We start from the raw sequence: 23,986 nt of genomic DNA on the forward strand, positions 1-23,986 counted from the left end.
GTCTCTCTTCATTGTAAGTCTCTTCCAGAGGTCTCACAGTCTCTCTTCATTGTAAAACCAGAGTCTCTACTCTCTCTTCATTGTAACCTCACAGTCTCTCTTCATTGTAACAGAGGTCTCACAGTCTCTCTTCATTGTAACCAGAGGTCTCTCTCTTCATTGTCACAGTCTCTCTTCATTGTAACCAGAGGTCTCACAGTCTCTCTTCATTGTAACCAGAGGTCTCACAGTCTCTCTTCATTGTAACCAGAGGTCTCACAGTCTCTCTTCATTGTAACCAGAGGTCTCACAGTCTCTCTTCATTGTAACCAGAGGTCACACAGTCACACAGTCTCTCTTCATTGTAACCAGAGGTCTCACAGTCTCTCTTCATTGTAACCAGAGGTCTCACAGTCTCTCTTCATTGTAACCAGAGGTCTCACAGTCTCTCTTCATTGTAACCAGAGGTCTCACAGTCTCTCTTCATTGTAACCAGAGGTCTCACAGTCTCTCTTCATTGTAACCAGAGGTCTCACAGTCTCTCTTCATTGTAACCAGAGGTCTCTCTTCATTGTAACCAGAGGTCTCACAGTCTCTCTTCATTGTAACCAGAGGTCTCACAGTCTCTCTTCATTGTAACCAGAGGTCTCATTGTAACCAGAGGTCTCACAGTCTCTCTTCATTGTAACCAGAGGTCTCACAGTCTCTCTTCATTGTAACCAGAGGTCTCACAGTCTCTCTTCATTGTAACCAGAGGTCTCACAGTCTCTCTTCCATTGTAACCAGAGTCAGTCTCTTCATTGTAACCAGTCTCTCTTCATTGGTCTCACAGTCTCTCTTCATTGTAACCAGAGGTCTCACAGTCTCTCTTCATTGTAACCAGAGGTCTCACAGTCTCTCTTCATTGTAACCAGAGGGTCTCACCAGAGGTCTCACAGTCTCTCTTCATTGTAACCAGAGGTCTCACAGTCTCTCTTCATTGTAACCAGAGGTCTCACAGTCTCTCTTCATTGTAACCAGAGGTCTCACAGTCTCTCTTCATTGTAACCAGAGGTCACACAGTCTCTCTTCATTGTAACCAGAGGTCACACAGTCTTCATTGTAACAGGTCTCTCTCTTCATTGTAACCAGAGGTCTCACAGTCTCTCTTCATTGTAACCAGAGGTCTCACAGTCTCTTCTTCATTGTAACCAGAGGTCTCAAGTCTCTCTTCATTGTAACCAGAGGTCTCACAGTCTCTCTTCATTGTAACCAGAGGTCTCACAGTCTCTCTTCATTGTAACCAGAGGTCTCACAGTCTCTCTTCATTGTAACCAGAGGTCTCACAGTCTCTCTTCATTGTAACCAGACACAGTCTCTCTTCATTGTAACCAGAGGTCTCACAGTCTCTCTTCATTGTAACCAGAGGTCTCACAGTCTCTCTTCATTGTAACCAGAGGTCTCACAGTCTCTCTTCATTGTAACCAGAGGTCTCACAGTCTCTCTTCATTGTAACCAGAGGTCTCACAGTCTCTCTTCATTGTAACCAGAGGTCTCACAGTCTCTCTTCATTGTAACCAGAGGTCTCACAGTCTCTCTTCATTGTAACCAGAGGTCTCACAGTCTCTCTTCATTGTAACCAGAGGTCTCACAGTCTCTCTTCATTGTAACCAGAGGTCTCACAGTCTCTCTTCATTGTAACCAGAGGTCTCACAGTCTCTCTTCATTGTAACCAGAGGTCTCACAGTCTCTCTTCATTGTAACCAGAGGGTCTCATTGTAACCAGAGTCTCTCTTCATTGTAACCAGAGGTCTCACAGTCTCTCTTCATTGTAACCAGAGGTCTCACAGTCTCTCTTCATTGTAACCAGAGGTCTCACAGTCTCTCTTCATTGTAACCAGAGGTCTCACAGTCTCTCTTCATTGTAACCAGAGGTCTCACAGTCTCTCTTCATTGTAACCAGAGGTCTCACAGTCTCTCTTCATTGTAACCAGAGGTCTCACAGTCTCTCTTCATTGTAACCAGAGGTCTCACAGTCTCTCTTCATTGTAACCAGAGGTCTCACAGTCTCTCTTCATTGTAACCAGAGGTCTCACAGTCTCTCTTCATTGTAACCAGAGGTCTCACAGTCTCTCTTCATTGTAACCAGAGGTCTCACAGTCTCTCTCTTTGTAAACCAGAGGTCTCACAGTCTCTCTTCATTGTAACCAGAGGTCTCACAGTCTCTCTTCATTGTAACCAGAGGTCTCACAGTCTCTCTTCATTGTAACCAGAGGTCTCACAGTCTCTCTTCATTGTAACCAGAGGTCTCACAGTCTCTCTTCATTGTAACCAGAGGTCTCACAGTCTCTCTTCATTGTAACCAGAGGTCTCACAGTCTCTCTTCATTGTAACCAGAGGTCTCACAGTCTCTCTTCATTGTAACCAGAGGTCTCACACAGTCTCTCTTCATTGTAACCAGAGGTCTCACAGTCTCTCTTCATTGTAACCAGAGGTCTCACAGTCTCTCTTCATTGTAACAGTCTCACAGTCTCTCTTCATTGTAACCAGACCAGTCTCTCTTCATTGTAACCAGAGGTCTCACAGTCTCTCTTCATTGTAACCAGAGGGTCTTCACAGAGTCTCTCTCTTCATTGTAACCAGAGGTCTCACAGTCTCTCTCTTCATTGTAACCAGAGGTCTCACAGTCTCTCTTCATTGTAACCAGAGGTCTCACAGTCTCTCTTCATTGTAACCAGAGGTCTCACAGTCTCTCTTCATTGTAACCAGAGGTCTCACAGTCTCTCTTCATTGTAACCAGAGGTCTCACAGTCTCTCTTCATTGTAACCAGAGGTCTCACAGTCTCTCTTCATTGTAACCAGAGGTCTCACAGTCTCTCTTCATTGTAACCAGAGGTCTCACAGTCTCTCTTCATTGTAACCAGAGGTCTCACAGTCTCTCTTCATTGTAACCAGAGGTCTCACAGTCTCTCTTCATTGTAACCAGAGGTCTCACAGTCTCTCTTCATTGTAACCAGAGGTCTCACAGTCTCTCTTCATTGTAACCAGAGGTCTCACAGTCTCTCTTCATTGTAACCAGAGTCTCACAGTCTCTCTCTCTTCATTGTAACCAGAGGTCTCACAGTCTCTCTTCATTGTAACCAGAGGTCTCACAGTCTCTCTTCATTGTAACCAGAGGTCTCACAGTCTTCATTGTAACAGAGGTCTCACAGTCTCTTCATTGTAACCAGAGGTCTCACAGTCTCTCTTCATTGTAACCAGAGGTCTCACAGTCTCTCTTCATTGTAACCAGAGGTCTCACAGTCTCTCTTCATTGTGTCTCACAGTCTCTCTTCATTGTAACCAGAGGTCTCACAGTCTCTCTTCATTGTAACCAGAGGTCTCACAGTCTCTCTTCATTGTAACCAGAGGTCTCACAGTCTCTCTTCATTGTAACCAGAGGTCTTCATTGTAACCAGAGGTCTCACAGTCTCTCTTCATTGTAACCAGAGGTCACACAGTCTCTCTTCATTGTAACCAGAGGTCTCACAGTCTCTCTTCATTGTAACCAGAGGTCACACAGTCTTGCTCTTCATTGTAACCAGAGGTCACACAGTCTCTCTTCATTGTAACCAGAGGTCTCACAGTCTCTCTTCATTGTAACCAGAGGTCTCACAGTCTCTTCATTGTAACCAGAGGTCACACAGTCTCTCTTCATTGTAACCAGAGGTCTCACAGTCTCTCTTCATTGTCAGAGGTCTCTCTTCATTGTAACCAGAGGTCTCACAGTCTTGCTCTTCATTGTAACCAGAGGTCACACAGTCTCTCTTCTCAGAGGTTCACAGCTCTTCATTGTAACCAGAGGTCACACAGTCTTGCTCTTCATTGTAACCAGAGGGCACACAGTCTCTCTTCATTGTCAGAGGTCACACAGTCTCTCTTCATTGTAACCAGAGGTCACACAGTCTTGCTCTTCATTGTAACCAGAGGTCACAGTCAGTCTTGCTCTTCATTGTAACCAGAGGTCTCACAGTCTCTCTTCATTGTAACCAGAGGTCTCACAGTCAGAGGTCTCACAGCTCTTCATTGTAACCAGAGGTCTCACAGTCTCTCTTCATTGTAACCAGAGGTCTCACAGTCTCTCTTCATTGTAACCAGAGGTCTCACAGTCAGAGGTCTCTCTTCATTGTAACCAGAGGTCTCACAGTCTCTCTTCATTGTAACCAGAGGTCTCACAGTCTCTCTTCATTGTAACCAGAGGTCTCACAGTCTCTCTTCATTGTAACCAGAGGTCTCACAGTCTCTCTTCATTGTAACCAGAGGGCACACAGTCTCTCTTCATTGTAACCAGAGGTCTCACAGTCTCTCTTCATTGTAACCAGAGGTCTCACAGTCTCTCTTCATTGTAACCAGAGGTCAGTCTCTCTTCACAGAGTCACAGTCTCTCTTCATTGTAACCAGAGGTCTCACAGTCTCTCTTCATTGTAACCAGAGGTCTCACAGTCTCTCTTCATTGTAACCAGAGGGTCTCACAGTCTCTCTCTTCATTGTAACCAGAGGTCTCACAGTCTCTCTTCATTGTAACCAGAGGGCACACAGTCTCTCTTCATTGTAACCAGAGGTCTCACAGTCTCTCTTCATTGTAACCAGAGGTCTCACAGTCTTGCTCTTCATTGTAACCAGAGGGCACACAGTCTCTCTTCATTGTAACCAGAGGTCTCACAGTCTCTCTTCATTGTAACCAGAGGTCTCACAGTCTCTCTTCATTGTAACCAGAGGTCTCACAGTCTCTCTTCATTGTAACCAGAGGTCACACAGTCTCTCTTCATTGTAACCAGAGGGCACACAGTCTTGCTCTTCATTGTAACCAGAGGTCTCACAGTCTCTCTTCATTGTAACCAGAGGGCACACAGTCTCTCTTCATTGTAACCAGAGGGCACACAGTCTTGCTCTTCATTGTAACCAGAGGTCTCACAGTCTTGCTCTTCATTGTAACCAGAGGTCTCACAGTCTTGCTCTTCATTGTAACCAGAGGTCTCACAGTCTCTCTTCATTGTAACCAGAGGTCTCACAGTCACAGTCTCTCTTCATTGTAACCAGAGGTCTCACAGTCTCTTCATTGTAACCAGAGGTCTTCATTGTAACCAGAGGTCTCACAGTCTCTCTTCATTGTAACCAGAGGTCTCACAGTCTCTCTTCATTGTAACCAGAGGTCTCACAGTCTCTCTTCATTGTAACCAGAGGTCTCACAGTCTCTCTTCATTGTAACCAGAGGTCTCACAGTCTCTCTTCATTGTAACCAGAGGTCTCACAGTCTCTCTTGGCTGAGAGTTGAGGAAAGACACTAATTGTTTTAATAACAAAGTGTTGGAAATTCCAAATAGTTTCCATAGTCACGGTACACACAGCTCTGACACACACACTTACCCCACCAGACATGCCACCAGGGGTCTTTTCACAGTCCCCAGGTCCAGAACACATTAAAGGAAACGCACAGTATTATACAGAGCCGTGAGTGCCTGGTGCTCCCTTCTATCTTATATACAGTATTATATACAGTATTATACAGAGCTGTGAGTGCCTGGTGCTCCCTTCTATCTTATACAGTATTATACAGAGCCGTGAGTGCCTGGTGCTCCCTTCCATCTTATATACAGTATTATACAGAGCCGTGAGTGCATGGTGCTCCCTTCTATCTCATATACAGTATTTTACAGAGCCGTGAGTGCCTGGTGCTCCCTTCTATCTTATATACAGTATTATACAGAGCCGTGAGTGCATGGTGCTCCCTTCTATCTTATATACAGTATTATACAGAGCCGTGAGTGCATGGTGCTCCCTTCTATCTTATATACAGTATTATACAGAGCCGTGAGTGCCTGGTGCTCCCTTCTATCTTATACAGAGCCGTGAGTGCCTGGTGCTCCCTTCCATCTTATACAGTATTATACAGAGCCGTGAGTGCATGGTGCTCCCTTCTATCTTATATACAGTATTATACAGAGCCGTGAGTGCCTGGTGCTCCCTTCTATCTTATATACAGTATTATACACAGCCGTGAGTGCATGGTGCTCCCTTCTATCTTATATACAGTATTATACAGAGCCGTGAGTGCCTGGTGCTCCCTTCTATCTTATACAGCGCTAGTGAACCTCAGACCTGGTTTGGAAACAACCGATGAACTAATAGCTCACGACACAACGCCTCTCCATGTGACCATGTGACCTCCATGTGACTTGTTGTGTGTATGTACTGACAAGTATGTGTAACTGATAGATACACACACACACACACACACACTACATATGCATGTTTTTAAATATATGTAAACTGTGAAGTATTTTTTTCTATATTGTATTTTTTGTTATGTGTCAGATCCCAGTAAAGACTAGCTGTCTCAGTTGCCGTCGGCGACTGGGGATCCTAATAAATCACACGTTAGGACCTCTGATCCCCGTTCCCTGTGTGTGACTGGGATTCTGTAGCCATTCACATCAGCACAGCATTTTGCCATCACAGTCGCCATTCATTCAGCCTGTACATCCATTGCTTTAGCCTGGTTATTTCTAAGCATTTCCTATTTGTTTTTGTATTTTATTGAACCTTTATTTAACTAGGAAAGTCAGTTAAGAACAAATTCTTATTTACAATGACGGCCTACACCGGCCAAACCCTTTACGACACTGGGCCAATTGTGCGCCGCCCAATGGGACTCCCAATCATGGCTGGTTGTGATACAGCCTGGACTCGAACCGATAGACATATCGGTCCTGGATGGCAGGAAGCTCGGCCCCTGTGATTTACTGGGCCGTACGCACTACCCTCTGTAGCGCCTTGCGGTCGGATGCCGAGCAGTTTCCATACCAAGCGGTGTTGCAGCCAGTCAAGATGCTCTCGATGGTGCAGCTGTAGAACTTTTGGAGGATCTGAGGACCCAGATCCTTTCAGCCTGCTGAGGGGGAAGAGGTGTTGTTGTGCCCTCTTAAGGACTGTGTTAGTTTGTGTGGACCATGATATACCGTTGGTGATGTGAACACAGAGGAACTTGAACCCCACACCACTACAGCCCCGTTGAAGTGATGGATCCTTGGTGATGTGAACACAGAGGAACTTGAACCCCACACCACTACAGAAGTGATGAAGTGATGGGCGTGTGCTTGGCCCTCTGTTTCCTGTGTTTTCCACAGTCAACTCTTTTGTCTTGCTGATGTTGAGGCAGAGGTTGTTGTCCTGGCACCGTACTGCCAGGTCTCTGACCTCCTACCTATTAGGTGTCTCATCGTCTGTGATCAGGCCTTCCACTGTCGTGTCATCACCAAACATGATGGTGTTGGAGTCGTGCGAGTCCGTTGTGGGTGAAGGTAGTATAGGAGGGACTAAGCTTGCACCAGTGAGGGGCCCCCGTGTTGAGGGTGAGTATGCGTTGTTCCCTACCCTCACTACCTGGTTGCGGCCTGTCAGGAAGTCCAGTTGTAGAGGGAGGTGTTCAGTCCCAGGGTCCTTAGCTAAGTCATGAACGCGGAGGGGACTATGGTGTTGAACGCTGAGCTGTAGTCAATGAATATCATTTTCACATAGGTGTTCCTTTTGTCCAGGTGGGAAAAGCCAGCAGCATACCACCCTGCATACCACTGCTGGCTTGCTTCTGAAACTAAGCAGAGTTGGTCCTGGTCAGTTCCTGGATGGGAGGCCAGATGCTGCTGGAAGTGGTGTTGGAGGGCCAGTAGGAGGCACTCTTTCCTCTGGTCTAAAAAAATATCCCAATGCCCCAGGGCAGTGATACACACTGCCCTGTGTAGGGTGCTGTCTTTCGGATGGGACGTTAAACGGGTGTCCTGACTCTCTGAGGTCATTAAAGATCCCATGGCACTTATCATAAGAGTAGGGGTGTTAACCCCGGTGTCCTGGCTAAATTCCCAATCTGGCCCTCATACCATCACGGTCACCTAATAATCCCCAGTTTACTATTGGCTCATTCATCCCCCTCCTCTCCCCTGTAACTATTCCCCAGGTCGTTGCTGTAAATGAGAACGTGTCTCAGTCAATTTACCTGGTAAAATAACAGATCAATAAAATAAAAAGGCCAGTGTGGAGATTGAGTCGTCTGTGGATCTGTTGGGGAGGTATGTGAACTGGACTGGATCCAGGGTGTCTGGGATGATGGTGTTGATGTGAGTCATGACCAGCCTCTCAAACCAGTGTCTACATTCAGTTCAGTCAAAAGTTTGGACATACGACACATGTATGTATGTATGTATGTATACACACAGTACCAGTCAAAACTTTGGACACACCTACTCATTCCAGGGTTTTTCTTTATTTGTACTATTTTCTACATTGTAGAATAACAGTGAAAACATCAAAACTATGAAATAACACATGTAGTAACCAAAAAAGTGTTAAACGAATCAAAATATATTTGAAATTTTTCAAAGGAGCTACCCTTTGCCTTGAGGACATCTTTAAACACTCTTGGCATTCTCTCAACCAGCTTCATGAGGTGGAATGCATTTCAGTTTACATAAAAATCACTTCCAAACCAAATGGTATAACGATATAAGATCTTAATCGGAAGTATTTAGTGAATTGCTCAATATGCGCATCGAGCGCAGCCTTGACTCTCTTTAGAACGCAGCAGGTAATCTCGCGATAACAGCACAGATCTTGTTCTAGGAAAGGAGGGAGTTCGAAGTTGTGCTAGCTAGCAGTTGTTACTATCTATAACTACCTAACTAGTCAACTTTTTAAACGTCAAGTTCCAAGGTAAGATCTGATCAAGCTGTATAATAAATTCTATAACGTGTCCATATGATTTAATAGTCGGATTATTTGCCGACGTCTATCCGATCAACATGTGTCGACAATTTGCCGATTGAGCTTGCTAGCTAACGTTAGCTAACTAGGGGATTCGAGACGTCTAGGTAACCAACGTTAACTATCATAGAGAAGTTGTTGTGATCACATTTATGTTCAACTACGACGTGTGACTCGTCCATCCTTAAAATAACCGAGTAAATCCATAGTTATTAGGCAACCCTGGTAGCAGGTTAGCATGGCTAGTTTGTTACTCGTTCACGTTAGTAGCTCTGGTCATTGGCGTTACATGCGGCTTGACCCTTCATCTTTCCAATTGTGCAAAGTCACCAAAGTACCGACCAACTTTTTTCTCTTGTATGCGCATTTCAAACATCATGTCGCGACTTTCGGACACTTTTTCCTTTTATTTAACCCCAGACTAGCTTTGCGCATGTGTCGGATCAGCAGTACGAGTTGTGCATCCGACGCTAGCTTTTTATTTCTTTATTTAAATAAACCCTAACCCGGAAGATGTTGGGCCAATTGTGACACAGCCTGGAATCGAACCAGGGTCTGTAGTGACGCCTGTAGTACTGAGATGCAGTGCCTTAAACTGCTGCGCCACTCTGGAGCTAGCTAACATGCATCTTCTTGCCCACCAGAGATAGTCGCCCCAAAATGCTCGTTGACCATGGACATAGCCTCCTATGTCACATAGGAATATGAAGCTACTGAAAATGTTGCCAGCTAATTACCCTCTCTGTTCTAGTGCAGTAAGCTTGTAAAAAAATGAACAGTTGACCATGGACATTGTATGTAGCTCCTGTAAATATTGTTCTCTCTCTCTTATAGAAGCTACAGCAACCTTGTAAACAGTTGACCACCATGGACATCGTAGCTTCTGTAATGTTGGTCTCTCTCTTATAGAAGCGACAGCAACCTTGTAAACAGTTGACCACCATGGACATCGTAGCTCCTGTAAATATTGGTCTCTCTCTCTCTTATAGAAGCTACAGCAACCTTGTAAACAGTTGACCACCATGGACATCGTAGCTCCTGTAATGTTGGTCTCTCTCTCTCTTATAGAAGCTACAGCAACCTTGTAAACAGTTGACCACCATGGACATCGTAGCTCCTGTAATGTTGGTCTCTCTCTCTCTTATAGAAGCTACAGCAACCTTGTAAACAGTTGACCTCCATGGACATCGTGGCTCCTGTCAATATTGGTCTCTCTCTTATAGAAGCTACAGCAACCTTGTAAACAGTTGACCACCATGGACATCGTGGCTCCTGTACATTTTGGTCTCTCTCTTATAGAAGCTACATCAACCTTGTAAACAGTTGACCACCATGGACATCGTAGCTCCTGTAAATGTTGGTCTCTCTCTCTCTTATAGAAGCTACAGCAACCTTGTAAACAGTGGACCACCATGGACATCGTAGCTCCTGTAATGTTGGTCTCTCTCTCTTATAGAAGCTACAGCAACCTTGTAAACAGTGGACCACCATGGACATCGTAGCTACTGTAAATGTTGGTTTCTCTCTTATAGAAGCTACAGCAACCTTGTAAACAGTGGACCACCATGGACATCGTAGCTCCTGTAAATATTGGTCTCTCTCTTATAGAAGCTACAGCAACCTTGTAAACAGTTGACCACCATGGACATCGTAGCTCCTGTAAATATTGGTCTCTCTCTTATAGAAGCTACAGCAACCTTGTAAACAGTGGACCACCATGGACATCGTAGCTCCTGTAAATATTGGTCACTCTCTCTCTTATAGAAGCTACAGCAACCTTGTAAACAGTTGACCACCATGGACATCGTAGCTCCTGTAAATGTTGGTCTCTCTCTTATAGAAGCGACAGCAACCTTGTAAACAGTGGACCACCATGGACATCGTGGCTCCTGTAATGTTGGTCTCTCTCTTATAGAAGCGACAGCAACCTTGTAAACAGTGGACCACCATGGACATCGTGGCTCCTGTAATGTTGGTCTCTCTCTTATAGAAGCTACAGCAACCTTGTAAACAGTTGACCACCATGGACATTGAGGATGACACGACGGTGTTCTCCACTCTGAAGTCCTTTAAGAGTTTCATCTCTCTTCCGGACACGTCTCGGAACCAGGGAGAACCCACCCCGGTGCAGAGCCACGTCCTACAGAACCAGTACCTGCAGAGATTACAGGTGGGTGGAGTAGGACAGACACACACAGAACCACGTCCTACAGAACCAGTACCTGCAGAGGTTACAGGTGGTTGGAGTAGGACAGACATGTAGGGAGAGACACACCTTCCCGGGTGCAGCACCACATCCTACACCAACAGTATTTAGAGGACAGAGGTAGTGGGACTGTGACACATTGTGTTGTTGTGAATGACCAGAGACTGCAGAGAGAAGGTTCAGTCTGAAACCTGTGTATGTAAGACACAGGAAGTGACCCGTGTGTCTCTGTGTGTAGTTGCTGGAGGCAGCAGAGAAGGTGCAGTCTAAAACCCAGCTGATCCAGATGGACCAGGAGAAGAGACAGATGGAGATCAGTCACAAGAGAGCACGCATCGAACTGGAGAAGAACGCTACGCTGAGCGCTAGGGACTTTGAGGTATGTAACACACACACCTGGAGGTAACACACACACACCTGGAGGTAACACACACATACACACACACCTGGAGGTAACACACACATACACACACACCTGGAGGTAACACACACATACACACACACCTGGAGGTAACACACACATACACACACACCTGGAGGTAACACACATACACACACACCTGGAGGTAACACACACATACACACACACCTGGAGGTAACACACACATACACACACACCTGGAGGTAACACACACATACACACACACCTGGAGGTAACACACACATACACACACACCTGGAGGTAACACACACATACACACACACCTGGAGGTAACACACACATACACACACACCTGGAGGTAACACACACATACACACACACCTGGAGGTAACACACACATACACACACACCTGGAGGTAACACACACACACACACACACCTGGAGGTAGCACACACACACACACCTGGAGGTAACACACACATACACACACACCTGGAGGTAACACACACACACACACACACCTGGAGTAGCACACACACACACACACACACACACACACACACCTGGAGGTAACACACACATACACACACACCTGGAGGTAACACACACACACACACACACCTGGAGGTAGCACACACACACACACACACCTGGAGGTAACACACACACATACACCTGGAGGTAACACACACACACACACACCTGGAGGTAACACACACACACACACACCTGGAGGTAACACACACACACACACACACCTGGAGGTACACACACACACACACACCTGGAGTAACACACACACACACACACCTGGAGTAACACACACACACACACACACCTGGAGGTAACACACACACACACACACACCTGGAGGTAGCACACACACACACACACACACACCTGGAGGTAGCACACACACACACACACACACCTGGAGGTAGCACACACACACACACACACACCTGGAGGTAGCACACACACATACACCTGGAGGTAGCACACACATACATACACCTGGAGGTAGCACACACATACATACACCTGGAGGTAACACACACACACACACCTGGAGGTACACACACACACACATACACCTGGACGTAACACACACACACACACACACCTGGAGGTAACACAAGCACACACACACACCTGGAGGTAACACATACACCTGGAGGTAACACACACACACACACCTGGAGGTAACACACACACACACACACACCTGGAGGTAACACACACACACACACACACCTGGAGGTAACACACACACACACACACCTGGACACACACACACACACACACACACACCTGGAGGTAACACACACACACACACACACACACCTGGACACACACACACACACACACACACACCTGGAGGTAACACACACACACACACACACACACACACACACACCTGGAGGTAACACACACACACACACACCTGGAGGTACACACACACACACACACACACACACACACACACCTGGAGGTAACACACACACACACACACACACACCTGGAGGTAACACACACACACACACACACCTGGAGGTAACACACACACACACACACCTGGAGGTAACACACACACACACACACACCTGGAGGTACACACACACACACACACACACCTGGAGGTAACACACACACACACACAACACCTGGAGGTAACACACACACACACACACCTGGAGGTAACACACACACACACACACCTGGAGGTAACACACACACACACACACACCTGGAGGTAAGACACAGGCACACACACACACCTGGAGTTCTTTATTTACTGGTCTATTCCATATTCTGTGTTCTGAACACTTCTACACACACACACACACACCTGGAGGTAACACACACACACACACACACACCTGGAGGTAACACACACACACACACACATACCTGGAGGTAACACACACACACACACACACACCTGGAGGTAACACACACACACACACACACACACCTGGAGGTAACACACACACACACACACCACACACACACACACCTGGAGGTAACACACACAACACACACACACACACACACACACCTGGAGGTAACACACACACACACACACACCTGGAGGTACACACACACACACACCACACACACACCTGGAGGTAACACACACACACACACACACACACACACACACACACACACACACACCTGGAGGTAACACACACACACACACACACACACACCACACACACACACACACACACACACACACACACACACACACCTGGAGGTACACACACACACACACACACCTGGAGGTACACACACACACACACACACCACACACACAACACACACACACACACACCTGGAGGTAACACACACACACACACACACCTGGAGGTAACACACACACACACACACCTGGAGGTAACACACACACACACACACACACACACCTGGAGGTAACACACACACACACACACACACCTGGAGGTAACACACACACACACACACACACACACCTGGAGGTACACACACACACACACACACACACCTGGAGGTACACACACACACACACACCTGGAGGTAACACACACACACACACACACACCTGGAGGTAACACACACACACACACACACACCTGGAGGTAACACACACACACACACACACACCTGGAGGTAACACACACACACACACACACACACATACACCTGGAGGTAACACACACACACACACACACACATACACCTAAAGGACTGTATAAAGGACCATCTCTGAACGTGTTTAAAGGTTAGTTAGTATCTGAGAGGCCTGTGAGGATGAGATGGTGTGCTGAGAGCCACAGGCAGGGAATTCATACCTCACCAGTTTGTGTGATGTTCTTTATTTACTGGTCTATTCCATATTCTGTGTTCTGAATTCTGTGTTCTGACTTCTATGGCCCACGTTCTAATTGTTCCAGCGTGAGGTGGACCGTAACCAGGACCTGCTGGGACGAATCAGACGCCTGGAAGAGAGGGAGGCGGAGTCTAGCCAGAGCCTATCGGAAAAGGCGGAGGCAAACCGTGCTCTACATCGGACCCTGGAGTCTCTCAACAGAAGGGTGGAGGAGAGGGATGGATGGCTCAACACCTCTAACCAGGTACACCTGTAACAGAGATCAGATTATACCATAAAATCACACCTCTAACCAGGTACACCTGTAACAGAGATCAGATTATACCATAAAATCACTCCTCTAACCAGGTACACCTGTAACAGAGATCAGATTATACCATAAAATCACACCTCTAACCAGGTACACCTGTAACAGAGCTCAGATTATACCATAAAATCACTCCTCTAACCAGGTACACCTGTAACAGAGATCAGATTATACCATAAAATCACACCTCTAACCAGGTACACCTGTAACAGAGCTCAGATAAAATCATACCATAAAATCAGATTATACCCTCTAACCAGGTACACCTGTAACAGAGCTCAGATTATACCATAAAATCACTCCTCTAACCAGGTACACCTGTAACAGAGGTCAGATTATACCATAAAATCACTCCTCTAACCAGGTACACCTGTAACAGAGGTCAGATTATACCATCAGATCACTCCTCTAACCAGGTACACCTGTAACAGAGGTCAGATTATACCATAAAATCACTCCTCTAACCAGGTACACCTGTAACAGAGGTCAGATCATACCATAAAATCACTCCTCTAACCAGGTACACCTGTAACAGAGCTCAGATTATATGTCTCCACTAGGGGTCGACTGGTGATGATTTCTCAACGCGGATAAAGATTTATTGGAGGACCAAAAAAAGCCAATTCCGATTTTTATATAAATATTTGTAATAATGACAATTATAACAATACTGATTGAACACTTTTATTTATAACTTAATATAATACATCAATAAAATCTATTTAGTCTCAAATAAATAATGAAACATGTTCAATTTGGTTTAAATAATGCAAAAACAGTGTTGGAGAAGAAAGTAAAAGTGCAATATGTGCCATGTAAGAAAGCTAACGTTTAAGTTCCTTGCTCAGAACATGAGAACATATGAAAGCTGGGTGGTTCAACATTCCCAGTTCTTCAATATTCCCAGTTAAGACGTTGTAGTTGTTATAGGAATTACGACATGTTGACTATTTCTCTCTCTACCATTTGTATTTCATATACCTTTGACTATTGGATGTTCTAATAGGCACTTTAGTATTGCCAGCCTAATCTCAGGAGTTGATAGGCTTGAAGTTATAAACAGCGCTGTGGTTCAAACATTGCTAAGAGCTGCTGGCAAACACAGTAAAGTGTGAATGCCTACGAGCCTGCTGCTGCCTACCACCGCTCAGTCAGACTGCTCTATCAAATATCAAATCATAGACTTAATTATAATATAATAACACACAGAAATACGAGCTTTAGGTCATTAATATGGTAAAATCCGGAAACTATCATTTCGAAAACAAAACGTTTATTCTTTCAGTGAAATACGGAACATTTAATTATTTTATTGAACGGTTGGTGACCCTAAGTCTAAATATTGCTGTTACATTGCATAACCTACAATATTATGCAATAATTATATTAGATTCTGGAAAATTAATTACGGTCTTCACACATTTCGCAACGAGCCAGGCGGCCCAAACTGTTGCATATACCCGGACTCTGCTTGCATTGAACGCCTAGAGAAGTGACACAATTTCCCTGGTTAATATTGCCTGCTAACATGAATTGCTTTTAACTAAATATGCAGGTTTAAGAAATATATACTTGTGTGTATTGATTTTAAGAAAGGCATTGATGTTCATGGTTAGGTACAGTTGTTAAATCATCCCCCGTTTGGCGAAGTAGGCTGTGACTCGATGATAAATTAACAGGCACCGCATCGACTATATGCAACGCAGGACAAGCTAGTTAACCTGGTAATATCATCAACCATGTGTAGTTAACTAGTGATTATGTGGAGATTGATTGTTTTTTATATGGTAAGTTTAATGCTAGCTAGCACCTTACCTTGGCACTCGTAACTGTCAGCCTGCCACTCAGTCTTAATGTAATGCTAATGTAATGTAATGGGCCATAATGGCTCACTATGTGTTATTTGTTTAATGTTTAGATGAGATTGAGGATGAGGTTGATGACTACACTGTGTTATTTGTCCCTGTAGAGGATGAGCGGTTTAAAGGATGATTGATGACTACACAGTTATTTGTCCCTCAGTCTCCGGTTTATAGAGATGTAATGACTAATGTTATTTGTCCCTGTAGAATGGGTTTATAGGATGAGATTGAGGATGAGGTTGATGACTACACTATGTGTTATTTGTCCCTGTAGAGGATGAGAGGTTTAAAGGATGAGATTGAGGATGAGGTTGATGACTACACTATGTGTTATTTGTCCCTGTAGAGGATGAGCGGTTTAAAGGATGAGATTGAGGATGAGGTTGATGACTACACTATGTGTTATTTGTCCCTGTAGACGGCGAGCGGTTTAAAGGATGAGATCCGGGACCTGAAGCAGCAGGTCCAGACGCGGGACAACACCATCTCTAACCAGACACTGGAGAACCAGGGACTACAGGAACAAGTGGAGCTACAACACAGGTAACACACACTACTTCCTGGATTTCCTTTCTTCTGATTGGTCCTGCCTGGATTTCCTTTCTTCTGATTGGTATTTCCTGGTTTCCCTTCCCTCTGATTGGTCCTGCCTCGACTTCCTCTCCCCCTGACTGGTCCTCTTTACAGGAAGTACCAGGAAGTGTCTCAACGGTGCCAGGCCCTCCAGTTAGCATCATCCACCTGCTCCGACCACGAACTCAAGATTAAGGTGAGGCTAGGATTATTGTTGTTCAGTGTAGGACTAAGATGAATGATGTCTAGATTAAGATTGGTATTAATACAGTTCAGATTGGGACTAGGTTTAGAGAACTAGGAGGTTAGGACTAGGGTTGACTGATGTATGAAGATTGAGACTGATTTACCTGAATTCAAATCAGGACTTGGGTTGAGATTGGGACTAGAGTTGGGGAGCTAGGTTAGGATTAGGACTGGGGTTGAGATTGGGACTAGAGTTGGTACTAGGAAAAGGACTGGGATTGAGATTGGGACTAGAGTTGGTACTAGGAAAAGGACTGAAGGATTGAGATTGGGACTAGGAAAAGGACTGGGATTGAGATTGGGACTAGAGTTGGTACTAGGAAAAGGACTGAAGTATCAATCTTGTTTATTCTGTGGTGCTTTATATGCCTGTAGAGGTTTTGAGCTGTTGAACAGGTGCAGGTCCATTTCTTTTGCTTCTGCTTATCTTGTCATCCATGTGTGTTCTCTCCAAAGTGTCATTTGGGAAGTTAAGTGGTCATTGTTTATGCAATGTAATCACCATTTATTGTTTCTGGGTTTAAATGACATGCCATCAAATGAAGAGATGCTATTAACTCTTCAGTCTAACGCACAACCTCAAACTCCACACGATGTTCACCTTTCAGATTGTCATTAAATCTCTCTTTCATGAGCAGAGAATACAACTCAAAGGTGTGTGTGTTTCCTCCCCCCCCTCCCCCCCAGGAGTTGGAGAGGAAGTTGGCTCTGCAGGAACAGGATGTTGTCATAGTGAAGAACATGAGGTCAGAGGTCGCTAGGGTCCCAGATATGGACAAGGAGCTCCGACAGCTAAGAGAGGAGAATGTTTACCTCAGGTAACACTACTAGAACACATGGAGCAGGACAGCTAAGAGAGGAGAATGTTTACCTCAGGTAACACTACTAGAACACATGGAGCAGGACAGCTAAGAGAGGAGAATGTTTACCTCAGGTAACACTACTAGAACACATGGAGCAGGACAGCTAAGAGAGGGGAATGTTTACCTCAGGTAACACTACTAGAACACATGGAGCAGGACAGCTAAGAGAGGAGAATGTTTACCTCAGGTAACACTACTAGAACACATGGAGCAGGACAGCTAAGAGGGAGAATGTTTACCTCAGGTAACACTACTAGAACACATGGAGCAGGACAGCTAAGAGAGGGGAATGTTTACCTCAGGTAACACTACTAGAACACATGGAGCAGGACAGCTAAGAGAGGAGAATGTTTACCTCAGCTAACACTACTAGAACACATGGAGCAGGACAGCTAAGAGAGGAGAATGTTTACCTCAGGTAACACTACTAGAACACATGGAGCAGGACAGCTAAGAGAGGAGAATGTTTACCTCAGGTAACACTACTAGAACACATGGAGCAGGACAGCTAAGAGAGGAGAATGTTTACCTCAGCTAACACTACTAGAACACATGGAGCAGGACAGCTAAGAGAGGGGAATGTTTACCTCAGGTAACACTACTAGAACACATGGAGCAGGACAGCTAAGAGAGGAGAATGTTTACCTCAGCTAACACTACTAGAACACATGGAGCAGGACAGCTAAGAGAGGAGAATGTTTACCTCAGCTAACACTACTAGAACACATGGAGCAGGACAGCTAAGAGAGGAGAATGTTTACCTCAGCTAACACTACTAGAACACATGGAGCAGGACAGCTAAGAGAGGAGAATGTTTACCTCAGCTAACACTACTAGAACACATGGAGCAGGACAGCTAAGAGAGGAGAATGTTTACCTCAGCTAACACTACTAGAACACATGGAGCAGGACAGCTAAGAGAGGAGAATCTTTACCTCAGCTAACACTACTAGAACACATGGAGCAGGACAGCTAAGAGAGGGGAATGTTTACCTCAGCTAACACTACTAGAACACATGGAGCAGGACAGCTAAGAGGTTATTTGTAGGTTGTAAAAGAAGACAACTATCATTAATGTCTCTTAAACCTCTCTCTCTCTCGCTCTCTCTCACTGTCTCCCCTCATTCTGTATCCCAGGGAGACGAGGGAGAACGTGATCCTGCTGAAGGAGGAAACGGAGGGTTTGAGACGTAAGGTAGAACGGATGGAGAAGATGAAAGAGGAGATGGTGAACGTGGAGCTGGAGAAGGAGGTGTGTGACCTGTTTTGTGTTATTTAAATGTGAAACTCGGCTAGAGGAGAAACATTTGCAGTGTGCCGTCTGTTCTAACTAATGGTTGTTCTGATACACAACTGAAAAGGAAATGTAACTTTAAAAAAAAAAAAAATTCATTTAGCGACATAAACAAATCTCATGGTTGGAAACAATCTGCATAGTAGTTGAATTTGTAAATGTGAAACCTTGAATCCCGACACCCTGGTGTGTCATCCTGTTCCTTCCTCTCCTCCTTCAGAAACTGTCTCAGAAACTGCAGGCCTGGGAGAACCTGGGACAGTCTACTGGACTCAACATACGGTCAGTTGGAGTGTCTGTGTCTGTAGTATAATATTTCACCACTTGGTGGAGCTCTTGAGTCATGAAAAATACTGGTGCCTCATTCTCTCTGCGAAGAGAGTGACGTTTTATTTGTTTGTGTTTGTGTGTGTGTTCTGGGCTGAAAGCCCGTAATGACAGAATGATTGCATGTTTCCATATGAGCAGCGACGCACATCAGACACATTACAAACACTGCACTGCATCTAACACACACACACACTATATTTTTCTCTCATGACTACCCCAGTGTTTGATGTACACTGAGTGGCCAGATTATTAGATACATCACCTTGTTCACCAAAATAGATGGCTCCTACATGCCACGTTGAACGTCACCGAGCTCTTCAGTAAGGCCATTCTACTGTGTGTCTATGGAGATTGCATGGCTGTCTGCTCGATTTCATACAGTTGTCAGCAACGGGTGTGACTGAAATATCCGAATCCACTAATTTGAAGGGGTGTCCACATACTTTTGTATGTATGTATTCAATACCAGTCAAAAGTTTGGACACCTACTCATTACTATTTACTATTTTCTACATTGTATAATAGTGAAGACATCAAAACTATGAAATCACACATATGGGATGCTCTTAAAGGGGTACACACACATTAACCATCATTAATTAGGTTTAATAAACCCTATTTTAAGGTTTGCCACAGAAAATATCTATTTTTGTTGCAGTTTGGATCAGATGGAGGTCATCACTAGTAAATATACTGAACAAAAACATATGCAATCAACATTGATTTAAATGATTTAATTGATTTAATTGATTTAATTGATTTAATTGATTTAATTGATTTAATTGATTTAATTGAGTTACAGTTGTTACAATTCATCAGTCAATTAAAATAAATTCATTAGACCCGAATCTATGGATTTCACACGACTGGGAAAACAGATATGCACCTGTTGGTCAAAAGATGCCTCACAATAGGCATCGGGATCTCGATCGGGTATTTTCGTGCATTCAAATTGCCATTGTTTTCATTGTCCGTAGCTTATGCCTGCCTATACCATAACCCCACCGGCAGCATTGGGCACTCTGTTCACAACGTTGACATCAGCAAACCGCTCGCCCACACAGCGTCATACGAATGGACTGCGGTTATGAGGCTGGTTGGATGTAAAAGTTCTCTAAAATGACGTTGGAGGTGGTTTATGGTAGAGAAATGAACATTCCATTCTCTGGCAACCGCTCTAGTTGACATTCCTGTAGTCAACGTGTGAATTGCACGCTCCCTCAACTTGAGACACCTGTGGCGTTGTGTTTGGCACATTTTAGTGGCTGTTTATTATTGGCCCCCAGCACAAGGTGCACCTGTGTAATGATCATGCTGTTTAATCAGCTTCTTGATATGCCACACCTGTCAGGTGGATGGATTATTATACAATTTGAGAGAAATCAGATTTGTTTGTTTTGTGTGTATGGAACATTTCCTGTGATCTTTTAGTTCAGCTCATGAAACATGGGAGCAACACTTTACATGTTACGTTTATATATGTCTGTTCAGTTAAACTGTCACGCTGTTTAACAGGGTAGTAACCATTAATACACAGGGTAGTAACCATTAATACACAGGGTAGTAACCATTAATAAACTGTCACTGTGTTTAACAGGGTAGTAACCATTAATACACAGGGTAGTAACCATTAATAAACTGTCACGGTGTGTAGAAGGGTAGTAACCACTGCTCCAGACTGTGTAATTTGAGGAGAAGGGAAGCTGGTGGAAATCGTTTTAATAGTTAGTCTTTTAAGGACTTGAAAGAATAGAATCTTCCGGAGAGTTTAGATTCAGCAATTATCCCAAATGGCACCCGATTCCCTATGGGCCCTGGTCAAAAGTATAGGTAAAGTAAAGGTCTATAGTAGTACCACTATATAGGGAATAGGGCCCTTGTATATAGTAGTGTTCTATATAGGGAATAGGGCCCTGGTCTATAGTAGTGTTCTATATAGGGAATAGGGCCCTGGTCTATAGTAGTGTTCTATATAGGGAATAGGGCCCTGGTATATAGTAGTGTTCTATATAGGGAATAGGGCTCTGGTCTATAGTAGTGTTCTATATAGGGAATAGGGCTTTGGTCTATAGTAGTGTTCTATATAGGGAATAGGGCCCTGGTCTATAGTAGTGTTCTATATAGGGAATAGGGCCCTGGTATATAGTAGTGTTCTATATAGGGAATAGGGCTCTGGTCTATAGTAGTGTTCTATATAGGGAATAAGGCTCTGGTATATAGTAGTGTTCTATATAGGGAATAGGGCCCTGGTCTATAGTAGTGTTCTATATAGGGAATAGGGCTCTGGTATATAGTAGTGTTCTATATAGGGAATAGGGCCCTGGTATATAGTAGTGTTCTATATAGGGAATAGGGCCCTGGTCTATAGGAGTGTTCTATATAGGGAATAGGGCCCTGGTATATAGTAGTGTTCTATATAGGGAATAGGGCTCTGGTCAAAAGTAGTGTACTATATAGGGAATAGGGTGCTACTTGGGAGACCGACGGTGTTGGTTAATTGAGCTGCTGTAGTCGAGCTCCATCAGTTAAGCTTTAGGACTGGAGACTGGAGCACTTTGACAAGCTGTGTGATGTCTTTAGAACCTACCCATCTGTCTGCTCCCTCACACTAATTAGTCCTCATCTCTCTTCCCTCTGTCCTCCTCCTCTGATCTCTCTTCCCCCTGTCCTCCTCTCTCCTCCTCTGATCTCTCTTCCCCCTGTCCTCCTCTCTCCTCCTCTGATCTCTCTTCCCCCTGATCTCCTCCCCCTCTCTCCTCCTCTGATCTCTCTTCCCCCTGTCCTCCTCTCTCCTCCTCTGATCTCTCTTCCCCCTGTCCTCCTCTCTCCTCCTCTGATCTCTCTTCCCCCTGTCCTCCTCTCTCCTCCTCTGATCTCTCTTCCCCCTGTCCTCCTCTCTCCTCCTCTGATCTCTCTTCCCCCTGTCCTCCTCTGATCTCTCTTCCCTCTGTCCTCCTCTCTCCTCTGTCCAGTGTGTTAACTGTGTGTTGTGTCCCCTACAGGACACCAGAGGATCTGTCCAGAGAGGTGATTCAGATCCAACAACGAGAGATCGCTGTCAAACAACACAACTACACTCTCACCAGCAGGTAACACACACATCATGATGCTTCATCAGCTTCTTCATATGCCACACCTGTCAGGTGAATGGATTGATTATCTTGGCAAAGGACAAATGCTCACTAACAGGGATTTAATATTTGAATAGAAAATTAGGGAAATAAGGATAATTTATTTCAGCTCATGAGTCACGGGACCTTCACTTTAACGTGTTACGTTATATTTCTGTTCAGTGTAGTTAGCGTGCTATAGTAGCTAGCGTAGTTAGCGTGCTATAGTAGCTAGCGTAGTTAGCGTGCTCTGTTTAGTTATTGTGCTAGAGAACTGTAGGTATCAGATGCTCTGTTTAGTTAGCGTGCTATAGTAGCTAGTGTAGTTAGCGTGCTATAGTAGCTAGTGTAGTTAGCGTGCTATAGTAGCTAGCGTAGTTAGCGTGCTCTGTTTAGTTAGCGTGCTATAGAACTGTAGGTATCAGATGCTCTGTTTAGTTAGCGTGCTATAGAACTGTAGGTATCAGATGCTCTGTTTAGTTAGCGTGCTATAGAACTGTAGGTATCAGATGCTCTGTTTAGTTAGTGTGCTATAGAACTGTAGGTATCAGATGCTCTGTTTAGTTAGCGTGCTATAGAACTGTAGGTATCAGATGCTCTGTTTAGTTAGCGTGCTATAGAACTGTAGGTATCAGATGCTCTGTTTAGTTAGCGTGCTATAGAACTATAGGTATCAGATGCTCTGTTTAGTTTGCGTGCTATAGAACTATAGGTATCAGATGCTCTGAGTTGGCGTGCTATAGAACTGCAGGTATCAGATGCTCTGTTTAGTTAGCATGCTGTAGGTATCAGATGCTCTGTTTAGTTAGCGTGCTATAGGTATCAGATGCTCTGTTTAGTTAGCGTGCTGTAGGTATCAGATGCTCTGTTTAGTTAGCGTGCTATAGAACTGTAGGTATCAGATGCTCTGTTTAGTTAGCGTGCTATAGAACTGTAGGTATCAGATGCTCTGTTTAGTTAGCGTGCTATAGGTATCAGATGCTCTGTTTAGTTAGCGTGCTATAGAACTGTAGGTATCAGATGCTCTGTTTAGTTAGCGTGCTATAGAACTATAGGTATCAGATGCTCTGTTTAGTTAGCGTGCTATAGAACTGTAGGTATCAGATGCTCTGTTTAGTTAGCGTGCTATAGAACTGTAGGTATCAGATGCTCTTAAGTTTGTCAATACAGTATCTCCCCACCCCTCGTG

The 23,986-nt window shown here is 44.6% G+C and overlaps 2 protein-coding genes across 10 annotated transcripts in view; both read left to right on the top strand.

Annotated features, from left to right (window-relative positions):
* Positions 1 to 23,986, top strand: part of LOC115117214 (zinc finger protein 664-like) — a 440,815-nt gene that overhangs the window by 364,649 nt on the left and 52,180 nt on the right. The window lies entirely within an intron of this gene.
* The window catches only part of mad1l1 (mitotic arrest deficient 1 like 1), a 32,829-nt gene continuing 17,416 nt past the window's right edge, over positions 8,574 to 23,986 (top strand). The window contains exons 1-10 of the mRNA XM_065002139.1: positions 8,574 to 8,700; positions 10,742 to 10,921; positions 11,196 to 11,336; positions 14,277 to 14,456; positions 16,800 to 16,924; positions 17,069 to 17,150; positions 17,888 to 18,018; positions 19,201 to 19,315; positions 19,578 to 19,639; positions 22,690 to 22,776. Of these exons, the coding sequence (XP_064858211.1) occupies positions 10,775 to 10,921; positions 11,196 to 11,336; positions 14,277 to 14,456; positions 16,800 to 16,924; positions 17,069 to 17,150; positions 17,888 to 18,018; positions 19,201 to 19,315; positions 19,578 to 19,639; positions 22,690 to 22,776 (1,070 nt within the window). The 5' untranslated portion in view covers positions 8,574 to 8,700; positions 10,742 to 10,774. The remainder of the gene's footprint in view (positions 8,701 to 10,741; positions 10,922 to 11,195; positions 11,337 to 14,276; positions 14,457 to 16,799; positions 16,925 to 17,068; positions 17,151 to 17,887; positions 18,019 to 19,200; positions 19,316 to 19,577; positions 19,640 to 22,689; positions 22,777 to 23,986) is intronic.

The sequence above is a fragment of the Oncorhynchus nerka genome, linkage group LG15, assembly GCF_034236695.1.
Source record: "Oncorhynchus nerka isolate Pitt River linkage group LG15, Oner_Uvic_2.0, whole genome shotgun sequence".
NCBI classification, from domain to species: Eukaryota; Metazoa; Chordata; class Actinopteri; order Salmoniformes; family Salmonidae; genus Oncorhynchus; species Oncorhynchus nerka.